Source organism: Trichosurus vulpecula, chromosome 6, assembly GCF_011100635.1.
Source record: "Trichosurus vulpecula isolate mTriVul1 chromosome 6, mTriVul1.pri, whole genome shotgun sequence".
NCBI lineage: Eukaryota > Metazoa > Chordata > Mammalia > Diprotodontia > Phalangeridae > Trichosurus > Trichosurus vulpecula.
The window spans coordinates 229,049,243-229,073,703 of NC_050578.1; the positions used below are offsets into that span (position 1 = coordinate 229,049,243).

A 24,461-nucleotide genomic window follows, 5' to 3' on the forward strand; every position below is an offset into this window, starting at 1 on the left:
TATAGAACATCGGTATAGAAATGACATACCACACAATAAAATTTTAATAGAATGTTTAATGATTTACATATCTGTTATTGGAGTACATGTATTAGATAGATGTATATTTGTTAAGCCATTCACACAAATTAAAATAATATTTTTTCACAGCCACACATTTCTAGGGTAAGCTAGGAAAAAGGATAGATGGGAAAATCAGGTATTATTTAGCTTCCCCCTTAATCATCACAGTAGGGTCAGTTTACCTTGGAAAATAGTCCCAGAACTCTTTTCCAAGTTATAATACTTAAAGTAAATGAACCTTACCACTAAGATTGTGGTGTTTCCTCTTTGGTAGTCTGGAAGTTTTTTCTAGGACTCAGAAGGTTGAGGTGAAAGTTAGTGCTTCCATCTACACCAAGGGGGTAAGGGTGGGGGCCTTTTTTCCACCCAACCCATTTATTCATTCATTCATTCATTCATTCATTCATTTTTGTTTTCAATATCCACTTCTGTAAGATTTTGAGTTCTAAACTCCCTCCCCCTCCCTAAGACAGCATGCAATCTAATATACATGTACAATCATATTAAACATATTTCTACATTACTCATGTTGTGATAGAATCAGAACAAAAGGAAAAAACCTCGAGAAAGAAAGAACAAAAATAAAGAAAAAAGAGAAAATAGTGTGCTCCAATCTGCATTCAGACTAGAAGTATATCTGAATGTGGATCTGCTCATCATTTCTCATGGAACAAGAGTATATTACAGTGCTATAAGAAATGAGAAGCAGACGGACTTCATAATAGCCTGGAAACACTTATGTGATCTGATGCTGAGTGAGGGAAGCAGAACCCAGAGAACATTATACATGATTACAGACATACAGTGTCTATGATGATTAACTTTGATAGACTTGGCTCTTCTCAGCAATACAAGGTTCTAGGACAGCTCCAAAAGCCTCATGATGGAAAAAGCTATGCACATCCAGAGAAAGAATTATGGATCTGAATGCCGATTGAGGCAAACTATTTGCTCTCCTTTTTTTTCTTCTTTTTTGGTTTTGTTTCTTCTTTCTCATGGTCCATTCCATTGGTTATAATTCTTCTTTACAACTTGACTATTGTGTAAATAAGTTTAATGTGAAGGTATATGTAGAACCTATATCTGATTACATGCCGTGTTGGAGGGGAGGGAAGGAAGAGAGGGAGGGGGAGAAAATTTGGAAGTCAAAAACTTGTGGAACTGAGTGTTGTAAACTAAAAATAAAAAATAAATTGAAAAAATAAAATGAAAAAAGAGTATTCCATTACATTCATATACCAACTTAATTCAGCCATTCCCCAATTGATGGGTATCCCCTCAGTTTCCAATTCTTTGCCGCCACAGAAAGAGCTCCTATAAATATTTTTGTACGTGTGGGTCCTTTTCCCTTTTTTATGATCTCTTTGGTATTGCTGGATCAAAGGATCTGCACAGTTTTTTAGCCCTTCAGGCATAGTTCCAAACTGCTCTCCAGAATGGTTGGATCAGTTCACAACTCCACCAACAGTGTTCCCATTTTTCCACATCTTCTAAAATATTTATCATTTTGCTGTTTTGGCATGTTAGCCAATCTGATAGGTGCAATATGGTGCCTCAGGGTTGTTTTTAATTTGCATTTCTCTAATCAGTGGTGAGTTAGAGCATTTTTTTGTATGGCTATAGATAGCTTTTACTTTCTTCATCTGAAAACTGCCTGAAAACTGTTCATATCCTTTGACCATTTATCAATTGGGGAATGACTTGTGTTCTTATAAATTTGACTTCAGTTCTTGATATATTTTAGAAATGAGGTCTTTATCAGAGATACTGGCTGTAAAAATTGTTTCCCAGGTTTCTGCTTCCCTTCTAATCTTGATTGCATTGGTTTGGTTTGTGCAGCAGCTTTTTAATTTAATGTAATCAGAATTATTTGCATTTTATAATGTTCTCCATCTCTTGTTTGGTCATAAATTCTTTCATTCTCCATAGATCTAACAGGTAAACTATTCCTTGCTCTCCTAATTTGCATATAGTATTACTCTCTATGTCTAAATTGTATACCATTTTGACTTTATCTTGGTATAGGGTGTAAGATGTTGGTCTGTGCCTAGTTTCTGCCATACTATTTTCTAGTTTTCCCAGCAGTTTTTGTCAAATACTGAATTCTTATCCCAGAAGCTGGAGTCTTTGGGTTTATTGAACAGTAGATTGCTATAGTCTTTGACTACTGTATCACACCCCACCCCCACCCCCATAACTGCTAAAGCTGGTTTCTAGAGAAAGGGAGGGCTGAAACATTGAATGACAGAATCCGAAGCAGCTACATTTTTGGTACAATGTAGGGATTCTGTGGGAGAGAAGCATAGTGATGCCAACTTTGAAACGGTAGAGAGAGCAGACTTGGGTGGAGTACCTTGGGAGATTCAGAACATCCAGAGGACACTCATTTATTGGGAGGTAGAGAATGGGAGATGTTAGATAGGAAGTGCCTTTGCCACTTGGAGGAGCCCTCCCACCCCCACCCCCATCCCCGGCCAAATATAGCCTTTAACTTTGTGAGAGGATGAGTTAGCTTTCTGGTGATATTTAAGCAGAACTTTGGAGAACATAGATGGTGGTGATGGCATGGCCTTTGTGGTTGTGCTCCTCATAAGACTTGACCCCAAAACTCCCAAGTTTGTGCATCGTACCCCATCTGTTTTTGTTGAACTAACACTCGTTCTCTGAGACCAGCTCAAATGTCACTCCATCCATCCTGCTTCCTCTGTCCTCTCCCCTTCTTCAGCAAACTGAAAGTGATCTTTTCTCTAATGCCCGCAATATCTTTCTGTTCTTGTACTTTGAGAGTTCATACTCATAGATTTCAAGGGGTTCGTGAGCTTGAATGGGAAGACATTGTCCATTTGTTTTTGATAACCTCTTGCTGAAATTTGGCAGTTATGAATGTAGGCAACAAACATTCTGAGGGGTCGTAGGGTTTAACAGACTGCTAAAGATATACATGTTACGATCCCCTACTTTGATGGGATTTATCAGATACCATGTTGTATTATAGTTATTTGTTTATGTAACTTACCTTTACCTCTAAGCCGTCTCCTCTCTCCTGCCTCGCACAGCTCCACTTTTAAATATTTGAGAACACAATCCTCGTGGAATTCTGAGAGACCATTTGCTGTGAGCAGCCTCTTCTATCCTTCTTTTGTCTCAAAAACTCACATCTAGTCCCTTCTTTCTACTCACATGTCATCACCCTAGTTCAGACACGGACTAGTTGTGTGACCCTCAGCAAGTCACGTGACCTCTGCTTGACTCACTTCCCTCATTTGCAAAATGGGGATAATAGTTGCACCTGTCTCACAAGATAGTATCTGTAAAGCACTTAAGACAGTGCCTGGCACATAATAGCTGCTATAGAATAGCCAATATTACTATATCATATGTGGTGTTATATACTATTATTACAATATTACTGTTAGATATTGTGTTATATACTATCATATATTATATCTATTATTCTCCCAATGTTCATATGGACCATCTGTGTCTGACCTGTGGTAGAACCTTCCAAACTCCTATTGGAATGACTGATTCCAACATAGTGATGTCCTTTTTGAGAACGGAAGATGACAGCCAACCATATGTTATATTATTACAGTATTATGTTTTATACATATCAGCATAATCAATCACTGGCTTGTGTGTTTAGGGAACAAATTACTCAAGACTAAGCCTTTAAGGCACCTTGAGACTAAGTGTGAAGTATTCTCTCTGCCCGCTTTCTTGCCCATTACTTCTTTCCCTTGCTACCTCCTCTCCTCAGGTGCAAATCCTGCTCTCAATTAGCTAGTACCCAATTTCTATTAAGGTGTGGCTGATGACAATGTGACCTGCCAAGAGGTTACTTGTATTTTAAGTAGATTTCCCCTAGACTAAAATTAATTACAATAAAAGAATGACTTTCTAAGGTGCAACTTTAGACAATGAAGAAGATATTTTTGGGAAAATGAGCCTTCCTGAAGTTCCTTAAAATTAGTTCATGTAGGTTCATATGTCTTTGAATAGTTAGAGAGCTAAGGGATTCATAAAAGACAAGAGACAGTGATCAACAGTATCAAATACAGCCAAAAGAACCTCATAGCATCATTCACTTAAAAGTTTCTCTAATCCTTATTTTTTCAGATGCATGATTAAGTGGTAATCTACCTCACAGCAGAGACTAGGATGCAGATTAATTGTAGCTTTTTTTTCCTTTCTCGTTATATCACATCCCCACCCCAACCCACCCCATACATGTGCACATACCCCCTCTACAAGCATATACCATTCCTGGTGAGCCATCCCTTGTAAGAAAGATTTTTAAAAGAGAAAAATAAGAAAATTCAGCAAAACCAATATGTTATGTTTCTAATTTTATATGTATTTCCCACTCAAAATACCTCCTCTTTTCATTGAAGTGAGGGCTTGAGTTTGGGTTCAGATCCCTTGAATTTGAGGCAGTGTGGTATATACCAAAGAGCCAGATATGGAGCCTGGAAGACTTTGATTCAAGCTGTACCACTAACACATACTAGCTGTGTACCCATGGGCATATATCATTTAACCTCTCAGCGCCCCACCCCAGGCATGTCTGTTATATTGTGTTATTGCCACTCAACACTGGTACATGAAGTTTCCATACCAAGAATTTCACATATTGAGAAATCATTGGTCGATATGAAGAAAGAAAAATAATTCGTTTTGCTCTTATAGTGACTGTTGCAAAAGAAATAGGTATGTATGCCTTCTGGTCATTTTTCTGAGAACCACAAATAATAAAACACAGTCTAAATGCTCTGACTTAGCTATTGCGAGTGGTACAGTAATTATCCAACAACAATTACCCAGTTAATTCACCCAGCAAGGAATTTGAATAGCTATTCCCTCAACATTTTTCTATTTTCTCTTTTAGAAATAACTTCTTTTTTAGGGTCAGTATAATGCTTTTGCTTATTTCACTTTTATGAAAGAAATTTTGGAACCTGTATAGTAGGATGATTTACATTGTGTTTGACAAGACAACACACTTAAGTGAGAGACAAATAGGTTTTTTAGTTAACCTCCAATGCTCCTTACACATTTTAAAGAGTATCCTTGTGTTTCCCTGTCCTCCCTCTACATACATACTGCTTGTTAACCTCTTATCCAGTTGGACTCTTTCTTCCCTGTTTGCTGTACCCACTGGAGTATTTAACTTTTATGACCATCACTGATCAACCATGATGTACCTTTTGGTCAGTGAACTGACCAGTCACAGCATTGTTTCTTCATTCTTGGTGACTTTGGCTTAAAAAAAAAATCTATTTCTGATGATGTTTGACTTCTGGTTTCATCCCTATGGAAGTTACTTGAAAGTTACTTGAAAGTTCTGTTTTTATGATTGCTGGATAGCTGAGGTGATACTATATTATTTAAATTAGTCTTAAGTCTCTCCCCACTACAATCAATCCTCCACTCAGCCTCAGATTGATCTAACTAACCTCTAAGATCAGATATAAAATCATCCGGTTTACCTGGCTTTCTGCTTACCTAGTCTTAGTTCCTTCCCATGTACTCCTTGATCTAGTGACACTTGTCTCCTTTTCCTCACACAAGACACTCTATCTCCTAATTCTAGGTATTTTTACTGACTGTCCCTCCTTGCTTCCTTCCAAGTGCTAGCTGAAGTCCCACCTTCTACTAGAAGCTTTTCCTGATCTTCCTTAATCTGAGTGCCTTCCCTCTGTTGATTTTCTCCAATTAATCCTCTTTGTATCTTGTTTGTACATAGTTGTTTGCAATTTGCCTACCTCCATTAGACTGAACTCCTTGACGGCTCCTTTTGCCTTTCTTTGTATCCTTGGCACTTTGTACAGTGCCTGGCAAATAAAAAAGGTGCTTTAAAAATACTGATTGACTCATTCACTCATTCCTTCTGAGAGGCTCTTTGTTAGTTAATTTTTCCATTCTTCAAATATTGTCAGCATTCCTATGTTGATGAAATTCAAATCTTTTTCTTTAGCTTAAGTGCCAGTTCTGTTTCTCCGGCTGCCAGTAGGACCTCTTGAATGACCAGTCATCATCTTTTGTTCAGTAGGTCTAAAAATGAGCTTATTTTATCCTCAAACAAGACCCCTTTTTGTTTTCTAATCTTTTAAATTAGAATCTTTGGAGTCATCTTTGACTTTTTCCTTCCTCCCCCTTTTTGACAAATCATTCAGCAAAATTTATTGTTGTGATGGTTGTTGTTTTCCTCTTGGAAGTCTCTCTTCTATCAGTTGCTTCCTGTCTTCATTTCCACACCATATTTTAGGCCTTATCATCTAAGAATTACATTTTTGTGATAGCCACTTAATTGTCTACTCTGCTTTCAATCTTTTTCATCTCTTGAACCTAGCTGTCAGATTACTTTTCCTAAAATATTGCTTAAATTCCCTTCCTCCACTCTGAAAATCCAGTGACTCCCTATTGCTAGTGGATCTATTCCAAACTGGTATTTATGTGCTTCTAAAATCTGCTTCTAATTCTTCTTATACCATTCTATTTCCCATTCTTCCCAACATAAATTCCACTCCAATGAGGTTGTTCTCACTGTCCAGTAAACATAAGATGCTCATTCCTAACTCCATGACTTTCCTCATAATATTCATATCTTCTCTCTTGATGCTCTTATGCCAAAGTAATGTCCCTGCCCTAGGCACACTTTCTCATGGCCTTTCCTCATCATTTCTATATTATAAACTCCTTTCACTTGGATAATTCTCAGATCCTTATTTCTAACCCTGTTCATCTCGAGAGCAGACCTCAGCGTCCAGCACCTTATCTTGCCAGATGATCTTCAGAATCTTCCTAAGAAAATTCAGATGGAAGTGGTTCAGTTTTCTGGCATAGAACTGGTAAACTGTCCAAGTTTTACAGGCATACAACCACAATGGCTCTGTAGACCCTCAGTTTGGTAGGCAGTCTGATACCTCTTTTCTTTCACACTTTCTTTTGGAGCCTCCCAAATGCTGAGCTAGTTCTGGAAGTGAATGTGTCAACCTCATCATCTCTGGACATCCATGGGAAGTATACTGCCAAGGTAAGTGAACTTATGCACAGCATTCACAGTTTCTCTGTTTGCTGTAACCAGTGGTGCCATGTATGGATGGTGTGGTACTGGCTGATGGAGAACGTTTGTTTTCTTGGTGTTTATTTTCAGGCCAAAATTAGCACAAGTAGCAGAAAATTGATCCATTATCTGTTGCATCTCAGCCTCAGAGGCTGCATTGAATGCACAATCATTTGAGAACAAAAAGTCATGCACCAGCTCTCCCTCCACTTTAGTCTGGGCTTGTACCCTTTTCTAGTAAAATAGTTTACCATCAGTGCAGTAGCTGACCTTGATGCTGTTTTTGTCCTCATTAAAGGCATCTGACAGTGTGGCAGAAAATATTATGCTAAAAAGCATAGGAACAAGCACACAGCCATGCTTCACTCCATGGGGGACTGGGAAATCTTGAGAGCATTGTCCTTTATCAATAATCCATACAAACATGCCATCATGAAATTGGCACATAATATTGGTAAACTCTGGGCAAGCAAATTTTGCCATGATATTCCACAAGCCCTCGCTACTGACAGTATCAAAGGCCTTGGTCAGGTTGATGAACATTGTGTACAGATCTCTGTTCTGCTGTTGGCATTTCTTTTGGAGTCGTCCGGCAGCAAACACCCTTGTCAACATTCTTCAGCCCTTTCTGAAGCCACACTGGCTCTCAGGTAGATGACCATCTTCCAAGTGAAGGATCAGCCTCTTAAGGAGGACTCTGGCAACAATCTTACCAGCAGTAACTAAGAGAGACACCCAAGATAACTTAGGTAGAGGTGGACAGTGGAGGCATCCTTGATCTCCTGTGGGATAACCTCCTCTTGCCGTATAACCTGGGAGATTTCAATCAGCTTCTGTATGCGCAGTGGACCCTGTGCCTTGTAGATCTCTGCTGGGATGGAATCAGTACCAGATGCTTTGCCACACAAGAAGTGCCCAATAACATTTAATACCTCTTCTTCGGTTGGAAGAGGTTCAGCTAGAGAGAGATTGACTTCAACCTGAGGTATACAGTCAGTGACTTCAGCATTGGTTTATGATGGTCTGTTGAGAACACTGAAAGTGTTCACTCCATCTCTCCAAGTTCATGTCCTCATCACTGATCCATATGGCTCTATCAGTGCTGAGTAGTTGAGATGCACCAGAGGTCTTTGGCATCCAAATTCTCCTGCAGAGACTGCGACTCTTATGGGCTGGCCGTGTGGCCTGAATGCCAAACCTCTGTTTCTCTAGGAGACTATTTGATGAAGAGCTAGCACAAGACAATCACCCACATGGAGGTCAGAAAAAGTGGTATGAGAGTGCTCTCAAGGTGTCTGAAGAACTTCAGTATCAGTTGTGAGCCATGGAGGACACAGGTCCAGGATTGTCCAGCATGGCTTGCTCACATCAAAGAAGGCACTGCGCTCTAGGAGCAAAGCAAATTTGCATTGGCACAAAGGAAATGTAAGATGTGCAACTCTAGGGACGTCTCCATCCCAGAGGTTTAAATGGATTATTTGTTCCCAACCTGTGATAGATCAGCCACAACTGAACACACGGTGTCTTGACCCCAACATTGTGATATCGTCAGTATTCTTTGAGTGTGAAGGACAAACAACAACATTTCTACCCTATACTGATTTTCAGAAACTGTTATTTTACTCAGTTTAAGTGAATTTAAAATGGCTTCAAGAATTTTGGACAAAACCCTTATTTTAATCCCCTTTATTAATCTTATTTTAATGTCTCCCTAGCTTAAAAACTATTGCTTTTATCTCCTTACCTCTTTAACCACTGTCCTATTTCCTCTCCTTTTTACTGTCAAACTTGCCTCATTCTTTATCTTTATTGCTTTCATGTCTTTACCACATTATTGTTTCTGTCCTTAAAAGTCTGTTGAAATTTCCCTCAAAAATCATGTCCTTATTGTCACATGTAGTGGTCTTTTCTACTGAGTTTGATATTGTGGATCAGCTCTTTCTTCTTGAAATTACAGGCTCCTCTCCCCCCACCCCCACCTTTGTGACCGCTTTCCTATTCTGGTTCTCTTCCTACCATTACATTATATTCCTCATTACGTTCCATTACAGGTGTTCCTTGGTTTAACTTGGTTGGCTTATCTTCTGCTTCCTATCTACAGCGTCTTCAGTAAATGACATAATATATGTAAAGCAGTTTAATTGCTTATAGAGATGTCAATGTCAGCTCTTCATACCCCTTAACTGCAGCTATTTCCCAAGACTGCATCTTCAACCTTCTGTCAGAGAGCCCATCTATTCTCACAACTCCATATGCTAATGATTTGTAGGTCTGTACCTCTAGAGCCTGACTTCCTCACCTATATAATGATGAAATCATAGCAGGGGAAGATGTCTTACTGATCAGAAGTCCTTTTTATAGCCAGGTTCTTCTTGAACCACCAGTTAATGGGGGTAAGGTGAGGGGAAGGTCGTAGGACTATAGATCATAGAGCTTGAGCTGGAAGAAACCTCAGAGCCACAGGCCTTTAATTTTACAGGTGAGGAAACTGAGACCCAGGAGATTAAGTGATTTGCTCAGAAGTAGTCCACTTCACCCTCTCAGAGAATAACTTGTTTATTGCTGGGCAACTCTGTTAGATTTTTAATTCTGCCTTTTGATGAATCAAAATCTTTTTTCCTGAAACTCCTACCTGTTGCTCCTAGTTTTGCTTTCTGGAGAAAACATACAAAAGGCTTGTTTCCTCCTCTTCTCAAGAGCCCTACAAGTATAGACAGTCTTTATGCTTATTTTGGAGTATATTTCTAGAAAAAAATTTCTAATCCAAGTCAGTCAAGTCTGCAGAAATAGGAAAAAAAAATATTATGTTGGAGGAAACATTCTTGATCAAGGGCCAAATGTTTAACCCTTATCAAAATGACAGTGAGCATCTTATTTCATCAAATGCTTGATACAATGTGGGGGGGAGGGGGTAGAAACAACCCTGGTCCTAGAGTCAGAAGACATGGGTTCAGATGTCACCTCTAAAGCTTTTTGCTTGTCTCTTCTCATCTTGGGCATGTTATTTAACTTCCCTAGGCCTCATACTTCTCATCTTTAAAGTGAGGGGGTTGACATAGATGGCATCTGAGATCCTTTAAGGCTCTGGATCTATGATCCTTTTTATAACTTTGTAAAATATATATGAATCATTGATATAGGGGGACAACACAGTAACCAAGCATATAAAGTGTTTCTTTGAATCTTTTCATTGAAAGTGATTATAGATTATCTACTCCAATTTGAGAACATTGAGTTTGGAGTCAAAGGATCTGAGTTTGAGTCTCATAACTATTTAACCTTTGTGTCTTTCAGTAAGTCAGTAAACCTCTCTGAACCTCAGTTTCCTCTGTACAATAAGAAAGTTGGACAAAATAATCTCCTAGGTCAATGCAGAAATATCCTTTTATGTATCCCTGACATGTAGATTTATAAAAGCTGTGTTCTACAAAGTTCTAATTTTTAAAAATAATTCCTGCCTTTTAATTGCAACAGATCAGGTGGTGAACAACTTCATTGTGTCATAAAAATCTTTGGAGAACTTTCTGGCAGGTGTCTGAGGAGATGTAGGATGAATTGGGGGCTCTGTAAAATGGACACAGGAGCATCTGTGTTGCCTTCTTCTTTCTCCTTTAATGCCAGTCTTCAGGTAGAATACGTAGGCATTTGAGGCTGCGTTGTTGGTAGGTCTGACAAAAAGGCTTTCTTGGGCATTATCACCAGCTACTTCACTTTTTACTCTGTTATATAAGGTGTGCGTACCTTTAAAATTCATGAACCGAACTATTTTTACTGGATTTCATCTTTTGCGTCCTTACCAATGGCAGCTTTACTTGTCAGAATGCCTTAAATGTTTTGACTTTGGTGGTTAAACTCTGAGCCACAAAATCAAACTTATTTTCGTCTAAGTGACAGATTTTAGTATTCTTTATAGTAGTGTATTACATAATACTCACTTAAGTATAATCTTTAACTTTTATCAGTGATTTCAAAGAATTATCCTCCTTGACCTCATTGGACATCACCATTAGACACTGTCAACCATTCCCTTCTTGATCGTTTCTCTTTCAATAGACTGAATTGACACTGCCCTATCCTCATTTTCCTCCTGTGCTTATTCTGCTTCTTTGCTTTTCCTTGCTGATGGATCATCTTTCTTCCAACCCTTAAGTATAGATGTCCCCTGAGGTTTTCTTCCTTAGTGGTTTCATCCAGTCTTATGTTATTATAAATTGTCACTTTACAGAATCTTAGGAATTTGGAGGGACCTCTGAGGTCATCTAGTAACTGCAACATAACCAGAATTCTTTCTATAATACTTTGGCCAAGGTCCACTTGAATCGTCTTTAACCAGAGCTCCTCTTCTATGTTTTCAAATGTTTGCTGGATGTCTCCACCTGAGTATTCTACCAACACATCAAGTCCAACCTGCCCCAAACTCCTCATTTTCCCCTCAAAGCCTGCTCCATTCTCCCATGATCTGGGGCTTCTAATTAATATAACCTAAGATTGTAAGTTGTTTGTTGTTGTTTTTTAAGCCACCACATCATTGCTGTGTGCTATGAGAAATGGATAGAGGATGCCTCAGTTGCTGCTTTCATTGAGCATCGACTGAAAACAATTATTACTGGATTTCTTTGTAAATTATACGATGCTAAACTGTAAGCAGATTTAAGTATTCTGTAGCAAGTGTACCAGAATGGATTCACCTTAGTTGAATTCACCTGGACTAAAATTCTAGTTCTCACATCTTAATAATTGTATTGTTTGGACCTATTCACTCTCTCTGCCTGGTTTTCCTTGTCTGTCAAATAGAGATAATAATACTTGTACCATCTACTATGAAAGGTTGTTGAGATCAAAGTTATATATGTACTTTATAGCTATATGTGTAAACAGTTGTTATTAATGACTAATTTATTACAAAATCGACTTACTCAAACATGAAATATTTGAGAGGCATTGTGGCTTGGTAGATGGAAGGAGTCAGGAAGACCCGGGTTCCATTGTGACTTCTGACCCATACTGACTGTGAGCCTGAGCTAGTCACTTAACATCTCAGTACCCTTAGCAACTCTAAGCCTAAGTTGTGGAAAGTTTACATAAATATCCTCTTACTGGATTCCCTACACTGATGAAATCGTAAATCCAGATCAGAAAATTGGGAGGAGGGAATTTTTATTTTCAGAAAACCCAGTATCCCAATAATTTGTATATAATTTAAAATTGTGGTGTGAGGTTTGATTTTTTAAAAATTATTTTGGTACTTGAGGATGTCCAAAGCAGGACATGATCAAGCAATTACAAAGTCCATCAAAGAAGAGTTAAGCCTTTGATTGTTAGTACTTGTAGGACCACAGATGTTTGGAAGTGTTGCCAATTCCTAGTGCCTGCTTGAAGTTCTCCCAACAATCTCTGTAACCCCTTGATAAGTGGAAAATCCATAAGTGGAAACATGTTTAGACAGTTTTGTTATGTTGACATAAATATAGACATGTTATTTACCATCAATAATTTGGATTTATTCGATTTAAGATACTTTAAGCTGCAGGTGGATTGGAGGAGGGGAGTAAAGAGAGGATTGAAAGGGAGAAATCAATAGATAACTAACTCCTGTAGTGTAGTCTGCTGACACTGCTTGTCAGATCTAAGACAAATATTTAGTGAAGCTTTTAGGTGGTGGGAATTTGGGAGCAAAATCACTAGCCAAATTCAAATTATGTTGGGATCAAAGCCACTTAACCTTATGTTAAGAAAACCCACCATGTGAAAATCTAAAAGTATAAATGAACAATATTGGAGAGCTGTTACTTATTTTACAAAAGATTTCATAATAATTTTAAAATGTGAATTAAACTGAAATGGGCTTTAGAGATCATCTAGTCCCAACCCTTTATGTCATTAAAATGACAGTTTCTACAGGTGCTTTTTAAAGCCTTTTCTAGCTCAAAAAAAAGACTCTATCTAGTATACTAGAGTATACTAGTATAGATTTGATTTAAAATTTTGGTTTTTCACACAATTTCTCAGAATTGTATTTCAGTATTCCTGTATGTTGCGATAAGAGCTATTTTCTATAGTCTTGATATCTTTGCAAGTTACATCTTTGTTATTAGAAATAGGTTAAAAACAGTTAAAAATTGGTTTTAAAAGAAAATGTTTATTAATACTTAGTTTCTGCTATATAAGTTCTTTAATTTAGGATCTTTTTTCACTGCTCTTCCATTTAAAGAAATGGTTTATAATTTATTTTGTTCTTATATATCATAGGATGTGTTTTGGAGATGCAGACAAAGTATCTTTGATGAAATGAAGAAGAAATTTTCACAGGTAGACAGCTGAAGTAAAGGTTTTAATGTGATGATAGAACAAATAACAGCATGTTTGTAATTGTATTTGATAACATGGCATGTTATTTCTTTAAAAATTTATGCATGTATAACTATTCTATTCCCACCCAAGCTTAATGAGGAAAAAAAGAGTCTTAACACATTGCAAATGTTGGTCTTTCTCATTCTCTTAAAAAACAAAATAGAAAGCACTTGATTTGCCCACTTCGGTGCCCATCCTTCCAGATATCTGCATTTAAAAAAAAAATTTGATAGCACTGGTAATCTGACCTCTTGATTTGAAACTTAAAGAATTTTGTTGAACCGAATTGCTAACTGCTACTACTTCCTCAGCAGTTGCCCCACTTCCTAATCTTAAGCTTTCCTGTGATCCAGAATCCCACCCTAAACCTTTTTAATTGCCCTCTTCTTTTCTTTTTCTCCTCTCTCGAAGTACTCCTACTCAGACCCTCCTCATTTACAGCCATTTAATTCCTCAACCATTATGTGGCAGGGTCCTATTTAGAGTCATTGAATTATAGAAATTTCTGAACTAAAAGGGATCTTAAGGATAATTGAATATTCAGTATAGGTTACTTGCAAAAGGGAATCTGCTTTTAAAAGGAAAAACCCAATCTAAATCATATTGAAGAGTTTGGTAATTTCTAATGAGTATCTTTTACAAACACAACATTGGTAGTTGTGGGTGTATTTGGTTTTTTGGGTTTTTTTTTTTGAAAGATTATGACCACAATATTTACCCTTCCTTAAAAACAGTAACTAAAAGGAAAAAATTTCACATTTTAAATCATTGGCTCTGTTTATAAATAGTAAAATCTTTAGGCATTCATGTATAATATCTCAATTGTATGTATTAAGCTTTATGCTCAAAAACCCTAAAATAAAAAGAATTTCAAATTTTTGATAGATTGCTTTTATATATGTTAGTATCACTTTGAACATTTGCAGGTCTAGCACCTTCCTGGCTGTATTTCATTTTAATTTTAAGCATCTATGAAGTATTTCTGAGGTGCTGGTGAATATTGTGGTCATTTTTTTTTTCTATGAACGTTACCTGCTGAGAAAGATAGTTACCTAAAGTAAGACCAGGAAGTCTAATATATTCCCAAAGAATATGTGACAAGTTAATGTAAACTTATGTTACACATCTATATTTCTTTTCTCTAAATTTTGACAGTAATGCTACTCATTGTACTCAAGCACTAAGAAGCCAAAATTTCCAAAAAAGAGAAGTTTAAAGAGATTATTTGAAGTACAAAATTGTAGAATCTTAGGATTTGGAGGGCCTCAGAGGTCATCTCATGACTATCTATGATATCTTCAATCAGTGGTAATACAATGTTTGCTTAAAGACCTCTAGTGACAGAGAAATCACTGTCCCCTGAAACAGCCCATTTTATTTCTGAATAGCTCTTAAGTTGTCATGATATGATTTTCCGAATATTGAGCTAAAATCTGCCTTCCTAACTTCTATCATTGGTCTCTGTTTCTTTTCTGAAGCCAAGCAAAACAAGTTTATCTCTATCTGCATAACTTTTCAAATAGTTGAAGACTGCTATCATCCTCTAACCCAGGTTTTCTCTTCTCTCAGTTCCTTCTCAAACCTGAACACATTCCAGCATATCCAGTCCCTTTTAAGATGTGAAGCCCAGCCCTGGGAACAGTGCTTCATGTGTTTGACTTGGCTAGAGTATAGCAGAACTAGTACCTCCCTTCCTTAGCATGCCTGTCCCAGGCATAAGATCCCATTAGTACTTTTGGCCCTGCTGACTCACTGAGCTTGTAGTCCAATAAGATTCCAAGGCATTTTTCACATGTACTACTGCCCAGACAGATCTCCTTCATTCCGTATGTGTGTGTATGTGTGTGGTTTTTTTTTTTTAACTCAAGTATAGGTTTTTACATTTATTCTGTTAAATTTAAGCTTTCTTGTTCACTGTTACAAACATTCTCTTTGCATAAATATGCTGTCATCCAGTGTATTCAGTACCCCTCCCCTCTTGATGACATCTGCACATTTGATAAACATACTGCGCATCAGAATTACCTCTGTTCAGGTTGACATTAATCAACAATCTTTGGGTCCTAGCAGCAAACTAAGTATAAGCCCACCTAACCGTATTGTCATCTTTTCTATGAATCTGTTTTCAACTACCCAAGTTATCATGCAGTTTTATCAAATGCAATTAAAACTTGTGTAATCCATACTCATGACAATTCCATGATCTTCTAGTCACAAAGTTTCGTCAAAAATGGAAATTAAATTCGTCCAACATAGCCTATTAATGAATTCATGCTGACTTTCATGATTATTCTTCTTTTTCTAAGTTCCAACAAACCATTCCTTTAACCATTACTTCTAGAATTTAACCAGAAATTGACATCAAGCTCATTGGCCTGTAGTTTGAAGCATCTGTCTTCTTTCTCTTATGAAAATTGAGACAGTAGTTACTTGTCTTAAGCCTCATATTACTTTTTCTAGTTCACCATGATTACTCAAAGATCACTGCAATCAGTAATCAGTCACACATGCAACTTCTTTCAGCCCCATGAGTCGGGTGACTTGAGCTCCTTGAGGTTGAAGCTGCATGTTATTTTTTTCTCTTTATACTTACCTTGGATTTCAGTTCCATGTTACCCATGTTTGTTTTGTCCTCTCTAATGTGAAGGTAATTTACTTTCTAGAGAAAACATGCAGAATGTTTTAAGTTGAATTTTTATACCTTGTCTCTGCCATTGTCTTCCCATTCCTGCCAAGCTAGGAGCCCTGTCCCTTCTTTGATATTCCTCTTGCCCTCGACCTAGCGAAAAAGATCCTTTTTTTTTTTATTTTCACCACTATTTACATAACTTAGATCATTCTGGCTTTGTTTGGCCTTCCTGACACATTATAGGACATTGTCATTGTAAACTATTTGTCCTCAGTTTCTCCTGCTTCCGTGTACATTCTTTTAAAAGCTGAGTTCATAGATAAAACTTTACCTCAGACATCTGTATTGTTTGGACACTTTAATCTTTTCTTTCTCTTTGGAATTAATTGCTACTCTTTTGCTTGCATTTTATTATTGGATTGACTTCCCTTTTTTAGTCTCAGGTCGTAGGATCCTTTCTTGTCATTTCTCTGAGCTACTTATCTAAACTCCTAAATCTACAGTGCATATTACACTCTGCCTGGAATTCCTTCCTTAGCTGTCATGCAGTGAACTCTGATGTGGCATAATCCATTGCCTCCAAAGATTCTCATCATTTTTACTTTACCAACGAGTTTATTACTTATTGGTCAGAAGCAGACCCTGGAGTCAGGAGGACCTGAGTTCAAATTTGGCCTCAGACACTTGACACACTAGCTGTGTGACCTTGGGCAATTCACTCAACCCCAACTGCCCTGCCTTCCCCCCTCAAAAAAAAAAAAAAAAGAATACTGAAACCCTTGCTGCCCTCTACAGTATCTGCTACCAGCTACATCTGGATGCTTATTAGGTAGACAGGCTTCTTTAGATGTAACTTTCCCTAAAATTCATCATCTGCTTTCTTTCAAGGAAAAACCCAATAAACTCATTTTGAATATTCAGGAAAATTTAGCTTTACCTCTGTAATTTAGGAGGGGAGCTGGGGGATAGTGAAAACCCATAAAACACCAGCTTTCTTCTCCTCACCCTTCCAGAAATGTGGCATTTTAGCTATTACTGCTAGTAATTTTTTATGGTCTTATTAAGAAAGGTTGCCCTCCCAGCCCCCATTCTCAGAATGCCCAGCTATTCTGAGTGGTCTGTCAGGTCAGTTAAATTGAGTATGTGCATATGCTCCTTTGGTTTATAATCTGAAATCTGAATCTGGAAGAAATGTAAAAGTCATCCTATTTGTTTAAATGCTTCATGCATGATAATACATAGAGATCCTTGAAGCTTTGCGTGTATCTTCTTTTACATTTAATTCTGACCAACAAACATTTGTCTCTGGGAAAACAAAGTAAAAAAAAGAAACAGTGCTTGCCCTTCAGGAGCTTCTATGGAGGAAACACAATATAGACACCACTATGTAAATGCAAAGTAATAAAACAATTTCAAGAGGTGAAGAGCACCAACAGTGAAGGGAACAGGGAAGATCTTGTGTTTTGTCTTCTCATCATTTTGCCTGCATAGTTTAATGGCTTTCAAGCTGATTGCCCCTTTCCCTTCATTTCCTAATTGTACATTTGTAATATGAATAAATACCATAAAAGGTTTTTGATGGTTATTGTTAAACCATTTTTAAAAAGCTCACCGTGTTTTTTGTAGCTATAGTCTTAGTCACTCAACAGTTTTTTTTTTAAAGCCTTGTATTGTTTTTGTAACACTAAAGAATTGTGGTAGGCACCACAGGAGAGCCAAAAGAAGTAGAAGGCACAGTACCTGCCAACAATTTATATATAATTGGAGAAACAAGACATGCAGATGGAAAACTTTAATAGTCAGTGTTTCTGAATGCCACTAAAGTTCAGAATAGGTGAAAACATGCACAATTAATGTGGATTAGAATTGTCAAGTCCCATAGGTGGGATTTGTTTCCTTAAAGTGCTTTGTTTTATTCTCCCCCCAAAAAATTAGGGTGAAAGCTGTGGGTAATAAGTAGATGGGAGATGAAATTACAGCTACAAAAGTTTTTTTTTTTAATTCCACTAATAATTGGGGCATTTGTTACAATATATTTTGAAGCTGCTATTTTAAAAGTAGAAGATAGGCCAAAGTATAGGTAGTCCCAGCTTAGTGATGGGATTTTTCCCTCCCGAGTTAGTTTTTAAATTCGCTTATTTGGAACGCTAAAGAAATTTCCTATAGAAACACTTCCTTTGAAAATGCTACAAATAGTACTTAGATTTCTAGGCCAGCCCACAAAATCAGTAGATTTTTAACCTGTAATGAAGGCAGAATGGTGTTACGGAAACAACACAGAATTATGAATGAAAAGATCTGAGTTTCCACCCTTTTTTTCTGATAGTTATTTGATCTTGAACAAGCCACTTAATCTTAATAGACTTTAAAGTTACTCAGCCGCAAAAACAAAACAAAAAAAAGGAATAATATCTCTTCTGCTTACCTGTCATAGAATTGAGCTGTTTTGCATTCATGATAATTATACCATGCCATAAAATAAAGATTTTGCATATTATTAAATGTGCCAGATTCTTAACTGTAAATTTTATTTTATTATTCTCCACTTTCTTCATGAACCTTTATTCTTAAGAATTTGTTCATGTGTTGTGTCTTATCTACTCAAACTAAAAAAAAAATGGTGAGTATACCTCATTCTGAAATGTGCCCCATATTTTTTAAAGCAAAGATATATTTGTACCATTTCTAACAGTTTTTGTTTAAAATTTTGAATACTAGTAGTAATAACAGTACTCTGATAGCTTGGGCCCAAAAAGGGTGATTAATGTATTTCCTTAGTTTCTATAAAATGGTTATTTAGTAAAGTTACATGGATTTATGTTCATTTTTCCCTTTAAAAATAATTATTTTGATTCTTTCAATTTCAGATAGAAAATGCTGCTGAAGAACCTAGAGTTTTATGTATTATACAAGATACTACTAATTCAAAGACAGTCAATGAACGAATCACTTTAAATTTACCAGCTTCTACTCCGTTGAGGAAACTATTTGAAGATGTGGCCAGCAAAGTGGGCTATGTAAATGGAACCTTTGATTTGGTGTGGGGAAATGGAATCAGTGCTGCTGATATGGTAATACCCTGTATTCAACTCACCTGATTTCAAGTTGCTAAATTATTACTACTCTTATTTTAACATTAGTCAGACTTCTAAAATGTTTTCATAATAGAGTGTTTGATTTGACTCTAGATTTTACAACAGGTTTCCAGATTCATAAGATAACAAAAAGCTGAAGCTCAAGTTCAATTTAACTTATGAAATACAAACCACCTTTAAAACTAAATAGGACAGAATAATCTATTTCCCAAAATGAATGATAGAATAAAACTTGATGAAACATCTTGTCTCCCTCGTAGCGATTGTGCCTTTTTCCTCCTCCTTATGATCTGTTCCCTGGACTATTGTTTACTCTCTTCTTACTTTATTTGCTACCCTTCCCATCCTGGATACTTTCCCTCCTCCCCCAGTCCCCATCCCTAGCCTGTTATTTCAGTAATCTCTATAGCACCTCTTCTGTTATGCCTACCATGTCACTTCTCAGTGCTGGGCCAATTTCTTCTGTTCTCAGGCCATAGAACATTACAGGAGCAAATCATTAAACTGTACGTGCATGCTTTCTCATCTCATTGGTCCCCCAGCGGTTCCTGTACTCATTAGTTGTTGACTATGTGTCTATCAGATGACACATAGCAGCTACTCTAACCCTTTTCCCTACTGAAACCCCAGTTGGCCTACCTCCTAGTTCACTAAAGCTAGAAACTGTCCAATGGCAGCTCCCTCAGCCTTTGCCCTCTACTGCAAATAATAATTACAATGGCTCACATCTCATTTCACCAAGCACTTTTCTCACACAACCCTGTGAGATAGGCACTGTAAACATGATTACCCCTATTTCAAAGATAAGCTAACTCAAACTCAACGAGGTTAAGCACTTTGTCCTATAGCTAAGTGAGTGACAGAAAGAGGACTCTACCCTTAGTCTTCAGCCTCCTGGTCCAGTGTACATTCCATTAAACTGGGCTGCCTCTACTCATCCAGATTTACCACTTCTTATTCATCTCAGCTTTCTTTAAAGGTGAGTTTAGGTGCTAAACACTTATCGTTGACCACTGAGTAAGCCCGAGAGTCTAGGAGCATAGCCTCCCTTCTCGCCTGTGTGCCCCCTCCACCACATCAACCTCTACTGCATTCATCCCAGGAAGCAACCCAGGGGAGAAGTAACCCCTTCTTTGGCACTGTCAGATGGTGATAAAAACTCTTGTCTCCCTCATCCCCAATGTGCTTTTTATTCCCCTTCCTCATGATCTTTTCCCTTAACTATTGTTTACTCTCTAATTACTTTATTTGCTGCTTTTCCCATCCTGGATACTCTCCATTCTCCTCCCCTCACCCCCAGCCTATTGCAGTAAGATTCCCTATAGTTCTCTATTTGGCACCGTCAAATTCACAATCTATAATTGATATGATTTGGTCAAAGGACGTGATGTAAAGAAGACGCATAGTCGTCCAAGGGCCAGGAGACCTTCCACTTGTGTTATCATCCTGCTGTTTGAGAGCAGGGACTGTCTTTTTGTCTCTCAAGCATTTAGCGCAGAACTTTGCACTTTATAAGCAATTCACAAAAGCTTTTTCATTTATTCATTCCACAGGGCATTTCTTTGTCCCCCAAGTTGGTAGCATTTTTACTTCATGAAATAACTTTGTAATCAATCCATCAATCTAAACACATTCATTAAGTGCATATTCTGTGCCAGGTATTGTATTAAATTATATGCCTTCAGTATTTACTTGGGTTTGTATTTTATTCCTTTTATAGAGTATAAATTCTTTGAGGATAGAAATTATTTTAGTTTTTGTCTTTTTATCATAGGAGTTTAGTGTGGTACCTTGCACATAATAGGTAAGTGATAAAAATTTTGTTGAATTGACTTCCTTCTTGCCTGCCTTAAAGAAAGAGGAAATCCTCTTGCTTCCCAGCATTATCTTTTTTTACCTCTCTACTTAATCTGATCTGTTCTTACCCATTCCTGGATCTGGATCTTGTTCATTCAGTTATCTGGATAGCCTCACTCTTGTATTTTCATTTTCTTTTTTGTATTGCCTCTTTATGGACAAAAATACTCAGAACCCTCTTAGCCTTTAAAAATAAAACATAACAAAGACTTCCTTAAGTCTCACTCAATTCTTCAAACTACTGTCCTATTTTGTTCCCTCTTTTTGTCACCAGTCTGACTGAAAAGAGTAGTCTGAGCTTGTTGCCTTCATATCCTTGTCACCCTTTCACTTCCTAACCACGTTGTGACCTGATTTTTATTCCTAATGTTCTACTAAAGCTTTTCTAAGATTACCAGATAGCTTAAGGAATTGCCGAGTCCAGTGACTTCTATTTAGTCCTCGTGTTACTTGATTCTCATGCAGTCTTTGATGTTGCTGACCGTCCTTTTTATTGATTGTCCTTATTTTCTACCCGTTTCCCTTTCTGCTTCCCTACTTCCAGCTCCAAAGGGTGTGCTCTTCAGGGTGCTGTCTTGTGGTTCCTTCTCTCCGTCCTTTCTCCCCCATTCAGATATCACCAGTAGGTGGTTGACTCCCCAATTTGTATCATTTGCAACCTTTCTTCTAAACTCCAGTTGTGCATTTCCAGCTGTCTGCTAGACATTTTCACCTTCTGCTTGTTCAAAAGTAAAAACATTAGCTTTGCCATATCCGGAGTCCAATTTTCCACTTCTTTTCCCCCCTTCTCTCTCTCTCCATGTGTGTCTCTATCCCTCATGCCCATAGAGCTCTTACAGAGAGGGATGATTGTTGTCTTTCCAGTATGGGGTATTGATGACAACTCTGCTTTTTTACTCATTCTTAACAGGTGCAAACACCACATTTGTACTTAGGATTATACTTTTAAGTCCAGCAGCTTCTGAGACTTTTTACAACTTGATTTTTTTCTTGACTCATTCTTGAAGAAGCCAAACTTTATTTTTCCCTTTGTGATGTTTTAAAATAAAATTTCGGTGTCATAGAAGAGCTTTTAAATGGGAGTCTGCTGAAATGTCTTCGTTTGCTTTATTTTCTCTTTTCCCTAAATATCTCTTATCTTTACCTGGCCATTCATAGAGAACTGAAGTATACTTAAATAAGAATAGTAATACTGCAGCCTTCACAGGACATATAAAAGTGTCTTTTACATCTTAAAAGTATTATAAAAATGAGTCATTATTGTTTTTTTTTCTAAACTAAAGGTAGTTTTATTTTCCCCGTTCTTAATTTAAAAACAGGAGAATTCAACCCCTTTTAATTTGTTTGAAAATGTAACACCTTTTCCCCAACTACCCCAACTAATTTGATTGTGTACACCCCAGTACTTTTTTCTGTCATGCTTGTAATATACAAATGGATTCACAAAGCCTAATCTGGTAGAAATAGTTAAAGAAAATTCACAGTTGGCATTGATTAAGTTTGCCTGATAAGTTATAACTTGTTGGCTGAGATAGTTATAGTACAATAAATTGGTGGACAGGAATAAAATGTAAAAGTGAGGTTTTAAGTATGCATGTATCCAGAGGGAAAGGACAGTGGTGGGACATGTGGGTTCAATGAAATTTTTAAATGCTAATAAATCTGCATGAACTCTCTGCAATTCAGGTGGGCTAAGGTTGGTGGGAGGGGAGCTTAGTTTGGAAGTTTTTAGAGAAACTGAGTTCAAAAGTAATTAGAACCTAGAATAAGCAAACTGAGAATATAGGGGCTGGGAGAATCAACTTGGAATAGTACCAAATGCAAAGAAAGAAGAATGGAAAAGAATAAGACAATCAGAGGGAAAGACTGATTAAAAGAAGAGGTGCTCTGAGCAGAGGCCCAGGGAATCAGATCCTCAGGTGACTTTTGAGGGGACAGTATTTATTTGGTGCTAAATGAGTGAATCTGGGATCCTGACAGAAAATACATGTGGAAGAGTCAGCTAGCTTGAAAGGAAGTGCCACCTTTCTAAGGGACCATTATAGCTGGAAGTAAAAAGAGTATGGGGAAAAAAAGAAAAGGAACACATGAGAATAGCTCTTGTTTGCATGGTACTAAACAGCCTTTTACATACATTGTCTCATTTAATCCTCACAGTAATCCTATGACATAGATAGTGCAGGTATTATATAATCACAAAGTATGAAAGCTGAATGAGATCATCAAGCCTTACCTTTCTCTTTTTACAAATGAGAAAACTGAGCTGCTTAGATGACATGTCCTTACCCCTGGTCACACAGCTACTAAATGACAGGATTCTAATAATACTATAATGCTTTACACTAGTAAGTGTCTGGTATAGTATTTGAACCCAGATCTATCCTGACTCCAAGTCTAGCACCAACCTGCATCTTGAACCCAGAGCATCTGATTCCATATCCAGATACTGCTTAATGTTGTTGCCAGGCTAACTGATGGTAAATCCCAGGTGCCTGGTCTTTGGAGAACTACCCACTTAATCTTTATACATCTTCAGAAAGTTATTCCCCACCCTCACAAAACAAATTGAGGAGAAAACTAGGTGTTGCTTTATTTTAAGCCACATAGCACACATTTCACGACTAATTTTTTTTTTATCATACAGTGCATTTCTTACACAGAAAATAATGTGTCTAGATTGTGTAAATTTTCTTTTGTCCTCTAGGTTGTACAAAATTACGTTTAGTTCCTTTTGATGCAGTCTACATGCGTACTGTTTTGTATATATTTTGGAAAGCATTAGGAACAATTATAATTAGATTTTCTTGTCTGGGACTTAGCATTTTTTTCCTCACCATTTTTGGCTTTCCTTCATCTAGTCTATAAAATACCATGACCAGAATAATTTTTCTTGGGAATTGTTTCCTTAAAATCTCCCAATGTTGATAGTATGAATTATGTAACCATTGGTTTTAAAGCTGGAAGAGATCCTTAGAAATCATCTAATCTAGTTCCTTTCTTTTGCCCAGGATAGTTGCTGGCTCATGAAGTAAAGGGTGCCTTACCACCTCACTGTGTGGGGGCATACATAGTTAATGCCAAACCTGGATTAAAAGAATCTGACTGAACGGGTTTCAGAAGAGCCTGTTTTCATATCTAGTAGTCTGTTTATGTGGTGATCATAATGATTTATTGCTATAATTGAAAATATTTTGATAATTTTATATTTTATTTTATGTTCTTTAGGCTCCCTTGGATCACACCAGTGAAAAATCTCTTCTTGATAATAACTTTGAACCTGGGAAGAAAAACTTTCTGCATTTGACAGATAAAGATGGTGAACAGCCTCAGATAGTATCGGTAAGGCTACTGTAACCTGCACATCCTCACCCCCTATTGCATAGATATCCATCCAGGTTTC

At 37.3% G+C, this 24,461-nt stretch overlaps 1 protein-coding gene across 3 annotated transcripts in view; it reads left to right on the plus strand.

Annotated features, from left to right (window-relative positions):
* USP47 (ubiquitin specific peptidase 47) overlaps positions 1-24,461 on the plus strand; it is a 102,899-nt gene that overhangs the window by 12,481 nt on the left and 65,957 nt on the right. The window contains exons 2-4 of one of the 3 annotated variants that reach the window (XM_036762291.1): positions 13,379-13,438; positions 18,977-19,180; positions 24,287-24,400. In XM_036762291.1, the coding sequence (XP_036618186.1) occupies positions 13,379-13,438; positions 18,977-19,180; positions 24,287-24,400 (378 nt within the window). The remainder of the gene's footprint in view (positions 1-13,378; positions 13,439-18,976; positions 19,181-24,286; positions 24,401-24,461) is intronic. The other 2 variants (XM_036762293.1, XM_036762294.1) reach the window with 2 other exon arrangements.